Source organism: Pholcus phalangioides, unplaced genomic scaffold (genome assembly GCF_987345545.1).
Source record: "Pholcus phalangioides strain wild (caught in Gottingen) unplaced genomic scaffold, Ppha-v1.0 ptg000009l_1, whole genome shotgun sequence".
NCBI lineage: Eukaryota > Metazoa > Arthropoda > Arachnida > Araneae > Pholcidae > Pholcus > Pholcus phalangioides.
The window spans coordinates 50,358,999-50,380,405 of record NW_028301602.1 but is presented as its reverse complement, the minus strand read 5'-3'; the positions used below and the strand labels follow the sequence as shown (position 1 = coordinate 50,380,405).

The window sequence follows — 21,407 nt, the reverse complement described above, 5'->3', positions numbered from 1 at the left end:
CTATGGGTTCGCTTGAGTTGGGGGGGGGGGGTGATGAGAGAAAAATTTCTCTGAAGAAGGGGGCGATGGAACAAAAAATTTGGGAAACTATGATCTAGACCGACACCTAAGCATGACAATAGAGCAAATAACAAGCATCCAATATTGGACTTTGAAAAATGTGAATAGGAAAAGGAATACCGTATATACTCGTGTATAAGCTGAGTTTTTTTTGTGGAAAAATTCCTACCCCTATATCCCTTCCTATATTGCGGTTTTGGTGGTCCTGAAGTGGGGGGTTGGCTTATACACGAGTATATACGATATGTGAAATCTGTCCTTCAAAAGGACTTTTGGTGGTCTAGTGCAGTGTTTCTCAACCGCCGGGCCCTGGCATCTGCCAAAGCGGACCGTGAGTGGTTTATTGTTTCATTTTTACGCATCTATTTCCCATTAATCTTGTGTATGCCCAGGCCTTCCAATCAAGAAAAAGAAATCAACCGTACCACTGGATTCCAAAGGTTGAGAACCATTGGTCTAGTGGTCCCACATCCTGCAGTAGGGCCCCCCTAAGCTCAGATATTTGGTGGGCTAAGGCCAAATTTTTCAACGGGTTCCTGTACAGTGTGCTTCCCTACTAATTGAAAAATCGGCCGGACTATGTTTGTACCCTTACACGATGATTTCGGCTCTTGTATATAAGAAACGTTTCTTTTAAGTTTTTTTTATGCACATCTCTGTCTGGCGATGTGTGTTCGACAGTCGGCGCCGATCGTTGAACCGACCGAACAAATTGCTCGATCAATTACACCTTGTCCCATTCAACGTCGTTCGGATCTTTTGCTGTTTTGAGCTCACTATTGCTGTGCGTCGCATTGCAACGCGGCTGTTTTGCACATGGCTTAATATCGATCAATAGTGTGTTCAATAGTTTTGCATTCACAGGATGCGTTTTCATCGAGCGCGGGTGAACCCACGGAGCTTCTTTGGAAAGTTTTGTCAAAGGTGGCAAAGAAAATCCGAAATGATAAAAGCATTGATGAATGGTGGGGTATAGGGTTTCTAGATGTCCGTATATACGACCCACAAGGGTGTATGCAGGAATGTATTGCATTGAATATTCTTGATCTACTGAAGGCTTAGGTGATCTCGCAAAATTGGATGAAGTCGGGGGGGGGCACTAAAGATGATTTCCGCCTCCCCCCCTCCCCCCGATTAAAAAAAATTATTGACATAGGCAGAAGGTGGACATTAACCCCCCCCCCCAACCTTGTTAGGGAAATAACCTGTATCTACTTATGTTTTGCAGGGAGGGGGCTTACGTGGCTTGAGCCCTTAGGGTCCAATTTCTATGGGTCGTTGTATTTAAATAAACTTAAAATTTAAAAGTTTTTAAAAAATTCTTTTTTTTTGTTAATTCACTTGCATTACTCCTTTTATTAACCCAACTGCCCCCCAGTTGGTTGCTACTCACAGTTTGGGAACCACTGATATAAGAAAACAACAGTCCAGCATGGCTCATTTTGTCGAATCAGGGTCCCCACTCATCCTACTTTTTGGTAAAATGTCCCACTTATGTCCCAATTTTTTGGTTCATATTCTGCGGGTTCAACACCTGCCATTAGAACAAAATGATCATCATTGAGATAAGGGCGTGTTTTGCTAAAGCGGTATCTCGAAATGGCATTTTTTTAATTAAAAAGGGGTTTTCCAGAAATTAGGCAAGGGCTTTTTGATACATGCCTCTGTCTTTTGGGTTTGATCCTAATGAATCTCTGGGAACCTGCTGTTTAATCGTGTTCAAAGATAATTTTTTTGGTTTGCATTGCTCCTACTTTTTTAACAAATCCTATCAACAAAATTTGTGCAGTTGATTTTAATTGTGGAGGGAATCATTGATATATTGCCAAATATTACAACTGTTTAGATTGCAATTAATGATTCTGCCAAAGCAGAAATTGTATCTTTTTAAGGTTAGTTAGGCGGGGTGTCCATGGACCATTTGGTTGTTTAATAATTTTTCATTTGCTTAGTTTGAGGGTTCTAGAAATAGAGTAGTTATTAAAAACTTTTGCCTGGTTGAAAAAAAATAACTTTGTATTTACTACTTCATGATCTTGGACAGTAACTAACATTCATCATTATCGTGAACACTTTGTGTATAACTGAAACAGTTTGCATAACAAAGCAGTTGGGACATAGACCTATTCTAGGATTTGTGACTTTGATTATACCTAATAGCATTCAGTCGTCTTCTGTATTTTTAGGGCATGCAGAGACATAAACAATATTTACAATGCTCAAGTAAAGAGCTAGAATTGCAAGTGCTTCATTTGTCGAAAACGATTACACTGGCATTGAACACTAAAATTCAAAGCAATCCTTTTTTAAAAGGGATGGAACCAGTAAAACCATCTGGTCCACCTTGACTTATTTTTATCAACCTTGTAATTTACACATTTTGCTTTTGGAAGTGGTATCAAAAGAGCATCATTCTTAAAAAACATACATGTCATCATAATTTGCTGTGTGTATTGTCAAAGAGTTGACAGACTGTACTGTGGAAGACTGGAAGACTCCGTAAAAAGAATGTAATATTGTGAGGAGAGCAGAAAAAAATTATCTGTGGTTGCTAGTACCTTGCCTTGTCCAAAAATTGCTTTTGATACAAAGTCATTTCTGTCATTTTGCTTTGGCTTGAGTTAATTTTACAGGATACTGAAATATTGCTATGAAAAAAATAATTTTAAAATTCTTCAAAAGAGAAAAAAAAAATTCTAGGAATTTTTTTTATTATGCTATGATTTTGTTGTCTAAGTAGTGTACTTTCCCCATCCTACTTTTTCATATTTTCATGTCACAGAAAAGTCACAAAATTTTGCTCTTGGTATTTGGTAGACACCCTGTTGGCACCAATAAGCTATATCCAGACTATCTCTTGAGGCTTAAACTCGGCCATCGCCGTCTTTCTGTATTTATTTTTAAGCAGTACATTAAATTTTTGTCCAGGTTCCAGGTTCACAAAAATAAATAATGACAGGCTTCCTAAAATCTGTTTCTCCTCACTCTTTTGTCTGTCAGATCCAGACAATTGGGTCAATACACTGAAATAATCTTTCAACAAACTTCAGTGACCAGATATCTGGTATCTGCCTCAACAGTCCCTTGTGCCGTCAGTCTTCGACCCTGTTAATGCTCACCTTTGTTGATCATTCTATCCATGAGGCGGACTGAATCTGCTCACATCAACATGCTACAAATTTGCTAACATTTTCGATTATAATATTCTAATACAACCCTATGTACATTATATTGCTTTTTGCTTTCATAGAAGTCTTGCCAGACTAAGAATCGTCCCTTTTGTTCTCTATACATCCAATGGTTTCCAGTTCAAATCCTCTCCTGAAGACCTGTGCTTATTTTGTAATTCCACGTGAAACCATAGTGATATTTTCCAAACTCTATTTGAATGTAATTTCTCTACCACCCAAAAAGGTCCACTCTAATCACTAAATATAACTTCAACCCAAGCCGCAACTGCACTGGTGAAATAAATTGAGAGAATTTACATATTTTTTCGAATTTCATGAAAAGAACTGAACTGAATGTAAAACCACTGCTTCTAGACAAAAATGCAAATCTTGTACGTCAAATACGTAAGCGTACACGTGTGTGTAGGCGGAGCCAGTAGAGAAACAGGCTTTATAAGCGCGCTTAAGTTAAGACGCATTTTTCGCTAGCACACCTCTGCGAATTTCTTTGTGTTATTTTGCAGCAATCGGTTAATTTCAAAGTGTAACAGTAAAAATGAGTAACCACCAACGTTTAGATGATGGAATGAAGTGACAAATTGTGGGGAGGCTAGAAGCAGGCCAATCTCAAGTCCAGATTTGTAGAGAGCTCAATTTAATGCCCAACGTCGTGTGTAACTTATGGAAACAGTTCCAGGATACCGGATCCATCGAGAGAAAGCCTGGGCAAAGTCGTCCAAGAGCCACAACGGCCAGAGAAAATCGCCATTTGTCGATTATAGCGAGGCATAACAGGAGTGCTACAGCTTCTCAGCTTTCTCTAGTGACTTGTATGCAGCCACAGGAACCCATGTATCAAGGGTGACTGTTTCCAAAATACTTCATGAGAGAGGGTTGTTTGCAAGAAGACCCGCTGTTTGCGTCCCGCTCACTTCTACGGACAGGAGAATCCATTTATCATGGTGCAGAGAGCATAGAGATTAAAGTATGGATCAATGGGTGACCGTTCTCTTCACTGATGAGTCCCGGTTCAGCCTAAGCACCGATTCTTGCCGTACGTTCATATGAAGAGAACCAGGGACCCACTACCTACCCACCAATGTCCACGAAATCGACCATTATGGCGGAGGAGGTTTAATGGTCTGGGCAGGCATCATGTTGAATGGCCGCAAACACCTCTCCATGTCTTTGAAAGAGGCACTGTGACTGGTGTGAGGTATAGGGATGAGGTCTTGGAGCCCTATGAACTCAGTTGGCTCTGAGTTCATTTTAATGGACGATAACGCGAGGCCACATAGAGCTCTTCTGCTCGACGATTTTTTAGAGAGTGAGGATATTTGCCGAATGGATTGGCCAGCCAGATCTCCAGACCTTAACCCTATAGAGCATGTCTGAGACGCTATGGGGAGGGCAATTGCAACTCGCAACCCCCCTCCGGGAACCATCCAGGGAATGAAAACAGCGTTGCTGAACGAGTGGGACCAATTGCCACAGGAAATGATAAACTGCCTTATTTCAAGTATGAAATCACGCTGCGAGACCTGTATATCTGTAAGAGGGCACCATACCCCCTATCATGGCCCCCACATGGGGGGGGGGCTGACAGGGCTCCACCCCTGGGGCCCGGGAGTCGTGGAAAGGTCTTTTTGATTTTTTTTCTTTCAGATATGTCCCATAGGAAAATAAACAAGACTCTTTAATATCAATCATATCAATTTGTGTCTGTACTCCTATGGACGGATATCTTGAACTACGTACCTTTTATTCTCATTGAAAATTTTTTTAACTATACACATGTACAAGTAAACGGAAAAAAAACGGAAACGAAGAAAAGAACATTGTACAGGGGTACAACCCCCCCCCACTCGGGTGGCAGCCGTTCTCCTAGGAAGGTAGGACATTGTGATGGTTATGGCTGCTGACATCAAGGACACCAGCATTTTGTGTGCCCTCAGGGCTACCACGCGACCCCTGCTGTTTCAGTTCGTAGAAGGCCATAATGTCTGGATAAAATGAAAATTGGCGTAAACAGACATCGTATTCCACAGTGAAATTGCCTTTGGGTGCCGATAAAGCACATGAACCCCCCCCCCCCAACATCCTGGAACAGGATCCCCGTAGGCTGCGCTCTTCAGCGGACCCCCTCTATAAAGTGAACTAAGGCCGGGACCTGACTACGGCGCGGTTGCAGGCGGTTGAGGTTGGGGGGGGGGAGAGGAATCATCTATAGTTTTATTCTGTCGATGCACAGATACAACTGCAACCGCTGAGCGTGGTTTTTTTCAACCGAGAAAATCCACATTTTTTTGGACGGTTGGGGTAACCGGAAAGCTGCCATCATGTATTGCAAAGGTTTAAACACCCTGATGACGGTTCGGCTGGACCTGCGGTTGCTGTCTTCCATTGTCTATTAAGTGGTTTGACAAGGAGGGTGATGGGATTTCGGATGCACTGAACAAAGGAATAGCTCTCCTCAGGTTGCCATAAAAATGAGGGGAAAAGATAAATTCGAAGAACTGTATGGTGAAGTTCTATTCGACAGAAGCTAATTCCTTGTTTGGCGCTTTTGCACTGATAACAATAAAAAAAACGAATGAAGAAAAAATTAAATTTTTCTAACTAGTGAAATTTTTTTGCTCTACATGAGCACACATTAAAACTCGGTTATAATGACATTCATAAACTAACGTGATTATGCTAAAACCGAGATGTATATTTTAGAGCACTTGAATGAAATGCATTGGATCCCGATTATAACGTTTTAGCAAAAAACCAATTAGTTACCTCATCCAAAAGAGTACAAATTACCATAGGGCCCAACCATTTATAATAAATTCATAAAAGATCAGAAGTAAAAATAATCAGACACATGAAGGAATATATTTTTATATTTGCAAATTCTCCATATCAAACTTTTCAAACATTTATTAAAAGCCTAAGTATGAACCGGGGAGGAAATACGTCCCTAAGAGCTGCATTGTGTGTGTTTTGCCTTCATTATTGTCTTTTTGGTATTTATTTTTGTATCGTATATGAATGTGGCTGTCTATCTGATTTTGCAATGAAAAAAACCATCTAGGCCAGCGGTTCTTAACCGGTGCTCTGTGTGAACTCCCAAGGGCTCCGCGGCCCTCGAGGAAAATAAAAAAAGAACCAGTAAATTTGAAAAAAATTATTGATATTTTTGAATGAAAATAAATCAGTAACTTTGATGAATAAATAAAAAATAAGCCTACGGGGCTCCACCATAGAAATTATATACTGGAAAAGGCTCTGGTTCAAAAAAGATTGAGAACCGCTGATCTAGACAAAACGTTGCATGCGGGTAATATCGAAGAGTGCACGAAGACAATTTTCACACCTACCGTTCTTTTCAAGCAGTTTTTGATTTACATACACACACAAAGCCGCAACTAGGGAGAGCGGGTACACTGTATCGAGTGCTGAACTAGGGGGGGGGGGGGGCGCCGAATTGCCCCTTTAACACCACTCCTTCTAACCTTTCCTTACACGGGGACGCCAAAAGCTTGCTAGCTCCAGTTAAAAAAGTATCCAGCTGCGGCCCTGTCCTTGCAACATACATACTGATGTACAGGGCCACAACGACATGCGTGGTCAGCCGGGGCAAGCACACATTTTGGCGCCCCCTTTTAATATTGAAGGAGAGATGAAAGGTTAACATTTGCGCTCCTGTCTGGCTCGGAGTTCGGGACATCAGTCAGTGCCGTCTTAACGCAAGGGCCCACTCGAGCAAGGCCCGGGTGCCTCAAGAGAAGAGGGGCCTCCCAAAAATGAGGTCCAATTGAAATTTTCAAGGATTTACCATGTAGGGCCTCCTGAAAACTACTTGGCCCGGGGGGGCCCATAATACTCTTAAGATGACCCTGGCACCAGTCCCACTTGCTCCTCTCTAGTTGCGGCCCTGATGCCGTATGTACAGGGTGTTAAGCGGGCCGGGGTAGCAGGACAAAAATATTTTATTTAAATAGTTTTTTAATATATATAATATTTAGGGTAGCAAGATCAGAGGGGCGGCAAATTTGAGTAATTCGTGGTCAAGAACTTTAAATTATAACGGGAATAGGGGGCAGAGGGATTCAAATATCCAGCACGTGGCGAAGCCATAAATCTGTGTCTGGAAACGTATTTAGTGTGAAGCATGTAAATAATTTTGTATAAGGACATTACGTTCCCTTCGTGTCATCGCATCATCTGGAAAAAATCATCTGATAACTGATCGGGAGAAATGATAAACGAAGAAGTTTTTATGAAGTTTTTCGTTACCACGGTTCTTCGTGTTCATCACAACGAATTTACTAATCCTCGGTTGATGGATGTTCTTAATATTATTATACAGCGTTATATCATGTGTGATTGAATAAATTAAAAAAAAAATTACATTAAACGAAAATATCATATGTTCCAGTGGTTGCCAATTTTTGTGGGCTAATGGCCCTTTGTACCGTATTTCCTTCTCGTGCTGCTCCCCCCCCCCTCTGCATCTTTCCCCAGGACTTTCTACCCTGGGTGGGGGGGAGGGCACTTTTTCACTTGTTGGTCGAAAATTGAACTGCAGCTTAATCCCATTATAGCAAACTTCCAAGAGACCGGATCACTTCGTTACAACAAAATTTCCTTGTAAAGGAATTCCAGGTTGTTGCCGTTGTGCCTATGTAAACTGTTGTGGGAGGTTAGAAAAGTTTTCGTGAGAACACGATTTTCACTGTAACGGTATTCATTAAAACGGGGTTAGACTATTTTTTTTACTTCATAAATCTCCCCATGGTCTCATTGAGATATCCTGAAAATTTGCATTGCCGTGAACCCCTGCAGTGCTTTGGAATGGCTCTTGCTATTCTTACGAGCAGGCCGAAGAGGCCGCGAGTGGCAAAAGTTTCGAGAACCCCTGCCAAGGTCTTCCAAACGGGTATACCAGGCTGTAACCGTTTTTCAGTTTGTTTGCCTTCATCCGGATTTCTGAGAATTTTAAGAAAAACCATTATCTATTTTAAGGGCAATGAATGAATGAACGCCAGGGGCTCTGCCACCGAACTTATCCCATTGCCGAGATCTCTTCCAGTCCTGCTTCATGGCAGAGTCTGGAACAAAGTGACAAACTGTACACCTAACAGTCTGAGTGTGTAGCTAGTGTTGTGTATGATATTTCAGTGCTGCCATCTATACTTCAAATTGTGAGTGAAGTGTAATGATTGAAGTTTGGAACCACAGAAAACCGACTTCAGCCGACCACCACTGTGGGGTTCGAACCTGGATCCTCGCATCGCGAGTCTGTCACTATAACCACTCGACCACCACAGCGGCCTATTTTAAGGGCAATAGACCAGTTGAGAAAATTCATAAAATTTAGATACTGTACTTCCATTAAGCCCAATTGACTAGCCTTCCATGCACGCCCTTGGTAAAACGAATGGTCTTTTAAAAAAAAGGGACTTCGCGAAACATAAAACAAATTTCGTTTAACTTGTCAACTCGGACATCTCCTACATGGGACAACTTCGAAAGGCACTGTCATAATCCTACAACACAGAATGTCGGCAATACCGAACGGCTTAATTTAATTGTAATGGAACCGTAGAGGTGTCCACTTCAGACAGGTTTTGGTAGCAGTAAGCCAATCTTATTGGAACGCGTGAGGGCGCTTGCACAGTGTTGCAGTACATTACTAATCATATTTTATCCATCTCATTTCTTATTTACCAGTTCCATTAGTCAGCTGTGTCAACAAAATTTTTTTGTGCCACCATGTCTTCAGAAGATTCTGAGTTGTTAATGTCTAGCGATAGTTATTCCGAAAAAATCATAAGCGCGGTTGAAAAAAGACCGGCTTTATATGACAAAAATATGTTATTTAAATAAATTATGATGATTCCAGTCATCATATATAAAAAAAATTTGAGCGATTGGGTCACGAATCATAAAAGCATCAAAAATGGGCAAACTTGTATGTTGTCTTTCTTCAACTTTGAATTAATTTCAAACGGCAAATATTGTTACAGAAAATTAAATTTCATTACATGAATATTTTTATTAGTAAAACCCCTCCTTTTTGTGAACACTGACAGGACAAAAAAATGAAATCCATGTAAAATTGGTGACCGTTAAAAAGAGGTTTGAAATTCATACTTTTATATATTATACAACTGTAAATTATTATTTGTCCGTAAAAGAGGGAGTATCTGTTAAGAGGGGGTTTTACTGCAATGCCGCTTATCAGCACGAATTTGCATGCTAACTGGAGCCAACTTCAGCTTGGCGAAAATAATTTAGCCATTCCCGAGATGTCATGTGACATTAAAAAATAAAAAACCCTGGTTGCTAACAGCAGTGTGTGTTTCACGCGATATTCCATGGTTGCTGATAAGATCAACCACACCAGCCGAACCGTAGTGTGCCGGCAGCCTAATAGGGGTAAAAAAAGACAAAAATGGTCCAGGCCCCAGGCCTGAAGCTCCGCCAGCCCCACTCTCGTGGGCAGTTTATGATACTGAGACAGCTTTGTTGCAAGCTTTTGTACAAAATACAGTGGATCCCGCATATAACGTTTTCCTCCTTAGTGCGACTTATTTTGCGACTCTCTGGTGCCAACTCTTATTACTGATACTCATCGAGATTTCTCGTTTAAAGTGTTTTCCCGCAAAAAGTATTGTACGGAATGGCTGCAATGACGTGTATACTGAATCACGTGATTTCGCTCACTTCCCCTCTAATAATCCCCTCCCTCTCTCAGTCTGAACAATTAGTAAAATAGTTGAACTAGTTTGCATATATAAAGGATTAATTTTTTCCCCACGCGGATGAATCCTATGGTTCTAGCCCAAAAGAACGGTAAGCAAAACTAAAAATTTGAATTTTTGTTAAAATTTTTATTTTGAGCACATTAAGAGTTAACTATAATAAATCTATGTCCGAAGAGTTTGGCCCTGCCTCGAGGCCAGTTGCGATGTTTGTTGAATTGTGTTTCATAAAGTTTAAAAACGCTTATTTTTAATAGGGCATATCTACAAATGACAGAGTAACCTTGTTCATACGTCACTCAGTTATACAACTTTCATGTTTATACGACGTTTAACTTTGGTAGCAATTGGTAACAATACATTTTAAACAACAATACAACAAATAAATTTTAATGTTAAAATATTTCATTCATTTATTTAACTTGAAACCTCAATTATTCGATGTTTTCACTTCGACTCAAACTCGGAAACTTTTGAAAAAAAGAAAAACATAATTTATATCCACACATAAAATGCGCACAAAATTTTTGTATGCAGTGAAAAAGCGTTGCTGCAACAGTTCTTGCATATTGTCACCACAAAAGACATAAATTTTAGGGTGATTGCTGACGTATACGAAAATTGCCAGTGAGATGACTGATGACTAGAGCTCGGATTATATGCAAATACATATGTGCATATGCATTTGCATATTTTGGCCTTTTTTAGCATTAATGTATATAAATGCATAAAATCAAAGAATTTTCAGTATAAGTGCATATTTTTTTTTTGTCACCCTGCAGGTGAAATTTATGAAGTATTTTACGAATAATATTAACCGTTTTATTGTAAAGGCTATTTCTAGAGATATGTCAAGGTGATAATTTTTTTGGAAATAGTGTCGAAATTCTTTGGTTAATGCTATTTTTGTTATTGAGCAGCTACAACAAACTGAAAATTAAAAAAATGCTTGAATAAAAATATGAAGATATTTGCATATGCGATGTAGCTATATGTAGCTATATGAGGGGGTATTTTTTGTAAGTAAATACATATGCACTAAGAAATAGAAAAGATGCATTTTACAAACACATCAGCTTATTTTTTGCATGATTTTCTCATTTTTTTAATACATATTTTGGAATTTTTGACTTTTCAAGATTTCTAATGCATATTCTGGGGTGTTTGATGCACATTTTGGTATTTTAAGTGCATATTTTTCGCATTTTAAGTGCATATTTTTCGCATTTTAAGTGCATATTTTTCGCATTTTAAGTGCATATTTTTCGCATTTTAAGTGCATATTTTTCGCATTTTAAGTGCATATTTTTCGCATTTTAAGTGCATATTTTTCGTATTTTTAAGTGCCTATTTGCAAATTTTTAGAGCATATTTTGCCACTTTTTTAGTGCATATAATCCGGGCTCTACTGATGAGCATTTAGAGTGGACACTTAAGTGATTTATTTATTGCCTCTTTCTGAGAATACGCCGATGTGAAGAGTCCCGAAGAAATGGATTTCAATTGTTTTGACGGCCATATGACCTTTCAGAATTTTTTCTCTCCCTATGTTTTCAACGTTATCCCGAGAGGGTGAGAAAGTTTACTATAAGCATTTGGGGGGTGCGGAAGGCAGGTCTGCCGAAAATAGACAGATACGGTACACATGCACAGTAAGTTCTTTCTATCATTTCCTGTAGAACTTTCTTTCGATGTGGTGCTCTGCTTGCTGACGGGACCGTCTTAAGAGCATCATGGGCCCCGGGCCAATTGATTTTTCTGAGGCCCAACCTGGGGAATTCTCGAAAATTTCAATTAGTTCCCATTTTTGTGAGGAACCTCTTCTCTTGAGGCCTCCGGGCCGTGCTCGGGTGGGGCCATGCGTTCAGATCATAGACTAAAGATATATATTATTCTTACTCTGTGGTTCAGACGGCACTGCTTGCTGACTGTGTCAAATCCGTCGTTCGTAATGTCGGAAAAACAAAAAACGCTCTCTCTAAAAAAACTGGAAATTTTGGAAGAATTCAACAAGAATTTTAAATTGATAACGAAAGTTCATCTTGCAAACAGGCCCGTCATTTGGGGGGGGGGACAAAAGCCCCCCCCCCCCGGCTTTTGAAAATACACTAAAAATGGTATATATATACATACATTGAGTACATGTGTTTTGACCCTCCCCCCCCCGGAAAAAGTTGAAATAACTGCCCTGCTTGCAAACCAGTTGAATATGTTCGTTTCAACTTTTTGAAACGATTATAAAGCAGAGAAACAAAACCAAAGAGCATGCTCCTGATTGAAAATCATCTACTGCCAAAAAAAAAGTCCAAGATGAGGAAATTTTTGCAAGTCGAGAAGATTTTGTTGCAATTTTGTACCCTATGTCGTGTCCCAAAGGTAATGTTGTGCCAAATTTTATTTCTTTAAATGATTTGAAATGTGATTTAATTTCCTCTCAAGTATGAAATGATATTTTTTAGAACAGAATTGGAATGCAATTAAACACATAAAATTTTATATGTATGGGAGGGGGATAATTTTTTAAAAAGGCTCAGTTATTCACTTCGAGTTACACATAAAACGTGTTTTATAAAACGTTTTGACTCGGCCTCTTGAACATCGTATAAACGACTGTAACAGAATTGTCAAGTTGCTCAGTTGAATAGATGAAGTGAACATAAATATTTGACTTATTTCAGTTCAATTTTTGAGGCTGGTGCTTCAACCAAGGCCAATGAAAATAGTTTTCAGTATTATTACTTTTATTACCTCTTTAATTTACTAAATTCATTTATTCTTTTTGCACGCCTGTAGTGAATCGCCTGGCATAACGGAATCGCTTCGTTTTATCAAAAAAATCATTGCATGGAATAACTTCACGTTAGAGCAGGGCGTCTCAAACTTTTTCCACCTGAGACGCTCTTTTCCCCTATTCAATGCTGATCCGCGAGCTCCACCGGCTCTCCAGAGCTGTTTAACAAAGAATATTTTCGAAAACCTCACGCCATGACAAAGGTTGGAGGCACACAGTTTGAGAACCCGTGCGTTATAGGAATAATCTTTGATGTTCTAAATTGAAGTTAAACGTTTGGATAGAAATTTTGTTTTGTGTAAAACACGTTTCAAACTGGTTCGTCATGTAGAGACTCTACAGTAGTTTCATTTGGTGTAGTATGAGTATACTTGTTTCCTTGATGAACAACGAAACTATAGAGATGCGGTGGATATCTTATCTGAGAGAAACTAAGGATAAATTTGATACTGTGCATATATATCTATACATATAATTGATTTTCTGTGAGTGTGTTCTCTATACAAATCCACAATTTTAGATCGATCGTCGCCAAAGTTTGGATATATACCAAACAGGGACCGGATTGAATGATGGGCTACTTTAGAAGTTCGTCAGAGAAGGGCAGATACCCAAAATGGACGAAAAACCGTTGAGCAACAATGGTTTCTGGGCCTCAACAATCACTTTCGGAATGTTTACTTTGGTTACCGTAGTTCCCTAGTAGTGCGTTTTACACGTGCATATGCCTTTACAATGGTTTGTCACTTCTTTTATCCTGCCAGTATTATATATTTATTCCTATGTAATGGTTTGTCACTTTTCCAATCCTCCCAATAAATGAAGGAAACACGGGCATCGCCGGGTATTATAGCTAGTATTATGCATGATAAAACTGCAGTGAAATCTCGATATAACGATATTCTGCGGACGAAGAAAAATACCATAATAGAGGTATTATCGTTAATCGAGAGACTTTGACATTGAACACTAGCCATCAGGGCCGCAACTAAATGCTTCATTAGCTGAGGTGAGCACATATTTTGACATCCCCCCCCCCGTAATTTTGAAGAAGAGGCTATAAAAGGAGAATTTTGCTCACTCATCTGGTCCTGGGCAAGAAACCTGCTTGTTCCCCCCCCCCCCTCATGGGGGGCATTCAAAATTTTTTTTCTTCCCAAAAGGGGTTTCTTTTTTTTTTACTGAAAAAATACACCATAATCTTTTCTCAAGGGAGGTGCACAAAATTTTTCGGGGGGGGGGGGCGGCACTAGCATGTGGGGGCCATGCCCCCTATTAACCCCTTTTTTTTGTTTATTCTGCAACTGCTTTTTCACACCTTCCGACTCCAACGAGTGTTACGCACGATCATGCGTGTGTATTACAATTACTGAATGGTTATTTGTTTTGTATTGTATCAATGTATGTACAAATCAAATTTCATTAAAATCGGTACAGTAGTTCTAGAGATAATCGACCAAGTCTGCAAATTCTCTTAATTTCTTACACATGTGTAGATGCTTGGTCAGCCTGGGCAAGCATGCATTTTGGCGCCCCCTCATAATGTTGAAGGAGAGATTAAAGAGTAAAATTTGTGCCCCCTCTAGTACGTTGCTGGGGCACCAGACTCGCCTGCACCCTGCTAGTTGCGGCCCTGGTCATTGTATCCAAATTGGTGAAATCTTTAGTTATTCTTTTTAGCCAACCGAGTTTGCGATATGAATTACTACAAATGTCGTTAATATGATCACCAAAGGTAAAATCGGAGGTGTAAATTACACCCAAGTCCGTAGCAGAATATCTTCTCTGTAAAATATGAGTTCCAATATAATAAGAGTATGTGATAGGATGTTTCCTACGGGTGTAAGACATAACAAAGCAATTGTTAATATTCAAGTGTAGATGATTCTCGATACACCAGTGGTAAATGTGGGTTAATTTATCTGAACAATGGAACAAGATTCAAAGTTTACAATAAAGTCTAATATTTTAAAATCATCAGCAAATAATAAGCAATTATGAACAGCAGCTGCAAGGTCATTAATAAAAATGAGAAACAATAGCGGTCCAAGGACAGACCCCTGAGGAACCCCAGATGTTGCAGAAAATCCATTGTCAAGAGACGAGCCAAAAGATACAAAAATCAATCTGTTTTTTAGATACAAAGCAAATAATTTACAAGTATCATCGCAGAAACCATTTTTTTAAAATTTGTACGTTAATATAGATTAGCTAACACTATCAAATGCTTTAGCAAAATCTGTGTAAATTACATTGAGCTGGCTTTTATTAGCTATGGCTTCAACAATATGGGTATTGAGGGAAAGAAGATTGGTAACCGTATATCTATTTCTAACAAAACTAATCTGAATTGGGAGATACAGGTCTTAATTTGAGCATAGATTTTATCATATAAAATAGACTCAAATATTTTAGCAAAAGGTGACAGAATAGCCACACACCTATAATTTCCAATTTTATGTCTATCACCTTTTTTAGGAATTGGAACGATTCTTGCTTTCTTCCATTCATCCGGAAAGATCCTATTTTTAACAGGCATATTAAAAATTAATAAAAGTGGATACAGCAAATGCTCAGCACACGCCTTGACAAAATATGGAGGTATACCATCAATACTTCTGGAGCCACTCCCCTTCAATCTTTTTATACTACATTTGATGCCATTTACGGAGATATAAGGAATATTGACAACATCAGAAGAAACAGGAAAGTCATTGTTTGAAGTAGAAGAATGACCATTGGGTGCATTCTTATTTTTATTGTTACAGTAAGACCAAAATTGTTTTGGGTTGAATCTGAGAGCTGCTTCAATATTATCAATATATTTTTTATGAGCTTGTGTTATATAGAGTTTAACCTTAGCTCTATAACATTTCAAGTGGCATTTGGGAGGGGTGGTCTTTTCCATTCCCCTCTCCCCATTCCCTGGATCCGTGTTTGAGTGAAGAAAAACACACCTTCAGCTTTGAGCGGAACTGAGGCAGGCATCTTCAGCTTCAAATGAGATGTATTGTATATATTCATTTGTATTGTATATATTCATTTGTATTGTATTAGGTCAGAGATAGTATTAGTCATCAAATACATTTTACGAAATTTCTCCTTATGTTTGATATTGTAAATAATATTCCTATCGAACGAGGGAGGATATTTTCGAGTAAAATTCTTTCTTAATGGTACGCACACATCTCAAAAAATGTTAAAATTTGGAAGTAAAACATATGAACAGCCTCATTGACATTAGTGCACAAATGTAAAAAATTCCAATCGAAGTGACGAAAAAAATTATACAAAGAATGAGTCAGCTTTTTAAAATTATAATTATAATCCTTAACTCCTTCGGTACAATGACGCTCAACAGAAAGTTTATCTAAAGATATCAATAATGCTGGATGGTAGGTATCTTCTTTTATAAGAGGAAATTCTCCCCGGTTGACCGACACAGAAAAAAAAGGAATAGATACCAGAACCAGATCCAATATTCTTCCAAATGAGTAAGTGATAAAATTACATTGAATTAAGGAATATTGTTGCATGAAGTTAAAAAGACTAGGAACATATCTCGATCGACCATCATGCAAATCATTGAAACTAATACTCCAATTAATTCCAGGAATGTTAAAATCCCCAATTCAGGGATGCCGGAAGTAAAAAATGATTGGTGTTGCGAAAAGTATGAGAGTCATTTCTCAGTACAGGCCATAATGTTCTCACATATTTTCCACTGACCATGCGTCTTTTTTTAAGTAGAATGGCCAGTTTTTTTTTTGTTTCGAATCTATTTGATTTTAGTGATGACCTATTTGACTTTTGCAGTAGTAGTACAATTTTTACCACAGTAAAATGTAACAAACCTATGCAGGAGGGGTTATAGGGGTCCCATGTCTGTCCCAAAACCAGTGCCGTCTTAACCCATGGGGTTCACCCGAACATGGCCCGGGGGCCTCAAGAGAATGTGGGCTATACAAAAATGAGAACCAGTTAAAATTTTCAATCATTTGCCAGGTGGGGTTTCAGAAAACTCACTTGGCACGGGAGCATGGGCTCCCGTGCCAAGTGAGTGAAAGACTGCCCTGTCCATGACAATTGAAATTTTTTTTTTGAATAAATTAAAATATTGAAAGAAAATACCTTTATGTGCTATGTTTTTCTATTTCTGTTAATTTAAAATTCTGCTTTTTGAAGGTAATGAATTCAAAATGCCTCTGAGACAGATGCTCTGTGCCCCCTTTCATAACATTCACATAAAACTGTGAAATTCTATTATAAACCGATAAAGTGGTGGAAAATGAGTTTATTCAGGCTGCAACTAGGCACTTTTTCAGCTGGGGCAAGGATGCATTTTGGTGCCCACTCCCCTCAGAGGTAGGGTTGCTAGATTTCAAAAAACGTTTGGGGGTGGGGTGGGGGGAAGCACAATTTTCCGGTGAACCATTTATTTAAATGATAGATAGCAGCAACTACTGGCAAAAATCATCATTAATGATAGTTCCCCATAACCTGCAATATTCATTGCTACTACACATATACTGAACTTTCAAAACTCTTTCTTCACCAGGATTGTTCGTGAAAGAAATTATTCTTTTTGCTGACCAATGTGGCCTTTAATAATTTTTTTTTTACCTGAGAGTACCTATTACTCTGCGCGGAATGACAAAACAACATTGTACCAGACTGGAGCCCTGTTGGACCATGAAAAATTTTCACTTGTATTCATTTTACCAACAAATAAATTCCAGGACACCCAATCAAGAACCCAGGACCAAAACATTTCGCCTGTTGTGGCCTTGTATTTTTAAAGTTTGAGGAAAATCCTGAAATTTTGTGGGATCTGAACTTTTTGTTTTGTTGCAATATTTCTACGAAATTAACTGTCAGTGGTTCAAGGTAGAACTTTTATTCATAGCATTAGAAAATCAACTGGAAATTGATAATTCTAAAATTTTAATGGTTGAAATTGTTCAACTTTGAATAAATGGTCCACTGTGAAAAGAATCGTTCTCAGTTCATTTTGTTGTCTGCTCACGTTTTTGGATATCCAAAACTTAACCTGGGAATGCAACAGTACATTGCACATGCATTATTATTATTTTGCTTTGTTTGTGTATGACCTTTTTCCCTGGCTGCGCATCCAGTCCCAACTCCTCTGTTAACATCTTCAAGTCTTCTTTGAGTCCCTTCAACAAGTGCACCATATTAGTTGTTATCGGTTCGACTGCAACCATACATTTATCTTCTTTTCTTTGTGTCTAAACAACAAATGGCTCAAATTTCTACAAAGGACTCTTTTCTCATACAGGGCCGTCTTAAGAGCATCATGGGCCCCCGGGCCAAGTGATTTCACTGAGGCCATACCTGTTAAATTATCAAAAAATTCAACTACTTCTCTTTTTTCTGAGGCCCCTCTTCTCTTGAGGCCCGGATGGGCCCATTCGTTAAGACGGCACTGCTCTGATAACTTGATGCACCAAATAACCTAGTTTCCTAAAGTCTTGGAACGCAGCAGCTGATCTTGTCGATCTGCGCCAGTAAAGCAGGGTGCACACTGGTGTGATACCGCAATTGATGCAGCATGCAGTATTCTGCCAGTGTGACTTTGCCTTTGAATTCTTTTCTTCTTGTCTGTAATTAGGCTTCTTACAACAACACTACTTTGAGATGAAATCACTCAGTTACATGGCCTCCAAAAGAATGGCGCTTTAATCATTCACAAGGGAAACAAACCATCACGTATCCATCCCAATCTGAAACTCATGCGGAATTCTCTTTTAATTATCTCAATTATCAAACATTTAAATGCGATCTCAGTTTTTCCTGAGGCATCCTGTACTTTTTATATCTTTTGAACCTTACAGGCAGTCAGAGGATAATCATGGTTGATTCAATTTATTTTTAATATACACTCATGTCCATAAATTAAGGATAATGCCAGCTCCGGCAAATAAAGGTTCAGAAACAAAACAAACCTTACGTATTCATAAAGCCCATTTATTAAACAAAAGATAAAGAACAAAAACGATGGTGTATGTATGATACCATTCATAAAAACTATGATTTTTGCTCCCTGGAGCAATTGTAAAAAATATCTCCTTTACAAAAACTTAATATTACATGGTTGGTATGATGGTTAATACATTGTATGTCTCCCATGCGATGAAATACAGTCCGTACAACGCCTAGGCATGCTGAGTATCAAATTATCTATCTGATCTTGGGGAAGATCACTCCACTCAGCAAGCAATGCTCTCCGAAGTTCCGGTACACATGTAGGAGGTGGTTGACGGGCTACAACTCGTCGGCCAAGCATGTCCCACACGTGCTCTATCGGATTCAAGTCAGGTGAGAATGCTGGCCATTCCATACGGGTTATATCCTCAGATTCAAGGCATTCGTTTACTATGTTTGCTCGGTGAGGACGGGCGTTGTCATCCATAAACACAAATTCTGCGCCCATGGCACCCCCAAACAAGCCTGCATGTTGTTCCAGAATGATGTCCCGATAAATTTGGGCTTTCATGGTTCCAGTTTAAACATGCAGATCTGTTCTGGAACCCAGTATAATTCCACCCCAAACGAGCAATGCTGCACCACCGTAACGGTGTCGTTCAATGATGTTGTCTTGGTGGTAACTGGTACCTGGCCTTCTCCATATGAAAGTCAGACGTGAATCAGACTGCAAGCTATACCTGGACTCATCGGAAAACATCACACAAGCCCACTGTGACGATGTCCACATTGCATGTTCTCTACTCCAGGCTAATCGCTGCCGACAGTGAGTTGCAGTGAGCGGAACACATCTGAAAGGCCTGCGAGCATATAGACCAATATCTCCCAAACGTCTGTACACGGTTTGCCTTGAAACTGTGGTACCCGTGGCTGCAAATAGCTGGCGAGACAGGTCGGATGCTGTGCTCCGTCTTCTTCTTTTGGTAGTTTTGCCAAATACCGGTCTTCATTCGCATTGTAACTCGGGGGCGACCTGTACTGTAACGTCTACTGACATTTTCGTTATCTTGGAATTGTTGCCAAAGCCTAGAGATGACACTTTTGGGCAATTCCAAGTTCCTCGGATACTTCCATCTGAGTATGGCCACGTTCCATTTAGCCAATAATTCTACCACGTAAAAAATCATCCACATGCGTCCTCTGTGTCATAACTATTCGCTTATGGCACTGAGCGCCTTACAGAACTCTTGTAAACAATTTTACTTCTTTGCCACTATTCCTTATATACCCCCCTCTTACACTCTCATCATTGTGACGTACTATCGGCATCATCTGGTGGCTTCCTGAAATTTGCATATCATTCTTGCAGATGTGTGTGATAATTCTACAGGTGAAATTTTTACTTTAGATTTCGATTTCCGTGTGATTCTGAATTATCCTTAATTTATGGACATGAGTGTATTTATGTTTTTTATTCAGTTTTTCATGACTATTTTCTATTTTTCAAGGGAATGACTTGCAGTCACTTCTGTTTCATTTTCTCGATGAATTTCTATATCTGTTCAGTGCTGAACCTTACTTCATTGCTCGGGTATGGAATCACTCAATTTTTTCCCGTATTTTTGACTGATTGAATTACTGTTATTCAGATGTAGAGTAAATGAAAATGACTTTTTGATTTCAGGGAATTATACAATTTCAATCGTTATAAGCATGAAACTACTCGAGAGAAATTGTGTCAAAATGTTATTATTGCCTCAAACTTTCAAAGGTTAGGGGGTAGTAAACGACCTAGTATACAACCAAGTTTAGTACCTAGTAGGATTACAATTCAGAACCTTCTTTGGAATGTGGGCCTTTATCGATAATTCCTTATGAGCATAAAATAGCAATAATTTTGTGTTGGTAGCAGCTGTGTGGCTGCACATACGTGCATGATTTCCTGTCACACTTTCTTGTAAAAGACATTCCATCCGTCATCAGAACTTTGGTTGCTAAGTTAAAATCACGGAAGTGTAACAATTCTAAAAGTGTGACATCGCCGATAGGTAAAGTTCCTCTAGAAGCCACTACACACCCTGCTCCTTTAGTGTAAATGAAAAACAATGGCCAAGTATCTGTTGGGAAAGTAGACATGATAACCAGAGCTAGTCAGTTTCCTGTTCTGTCCGTACAAGCAACACTGCACTTACTGGATGAATGACCACTTTAAAAGGTGTGATCACCAAAGAAAGCTGAAATCATATGATCAGTGGATATTCTCTTTAAAGAGTTTCTCTTTACATTCCATTAAAGTAGATATCAAAAAATTTATCTTATTGCTTTTTATTCTGAAAAGGGCCTTGAAAAGTGGATTGTTAGGCAGAGTGTAATGCTTTGGTAAGACATGACGTGGAATTTTAGGAATGGGTTCCATTAAATGCATTAGTTATTGAAGCTTATGGATGAAATCAGATTGTAATTGTCTGGCATTTCTGAGAGTTTTACAGCATGGTCCAGGTTTTTGACCATTTGCTTATATTTGTTGAAACAGAGTAACAGACCATTTTCTGGTTAGGAAGAGGTATTTCTGATAAGTTATCTCCAGGCAGTTGCAATGGTGATCCATAGAGGATTTTTATGGAAGAGCATGCTCAATCTTTTTTCACTGGGTAGGACTAATAGAATAGCATCAACACAAGCTGG

The 21,407-nt window shown here is 39.0% G+C and overlaps 1 protein-coding gene across 16 annotated transcripts in view; it reads left to right on the top strand.

Moving 5' to 3' along the window:
• Archease (protein archease) overlaps positions 1-21,407 on the top strand; it is a 288,400-nt gene that overhangs the window by 116,480 nt on the left and 150,513 nt on the right. For 14 of the 16 annotated variants that reach the window (XR_016193230.1, XR_016193231.1, XM_089236488.1 and 11 more), the window contains one exon: positions 20,231-20,313. The exons of the other annotated variants lie outside the window; for them this stretch is intronic. Coding sequence is in view for 12 of the 14 variants with exons in the window: in XM_089236488.1 (XP_089092614.1) it covers positions 20,231-20,313 (83 nt within the window). In the remaining 2 variants the exon portion in view is untranslated. The remainder of the gene's footprint in view (positions 1-20,230; positions 20,314-21,407) is intronic. 16 annotated transcript variants of the gene reach the window in all.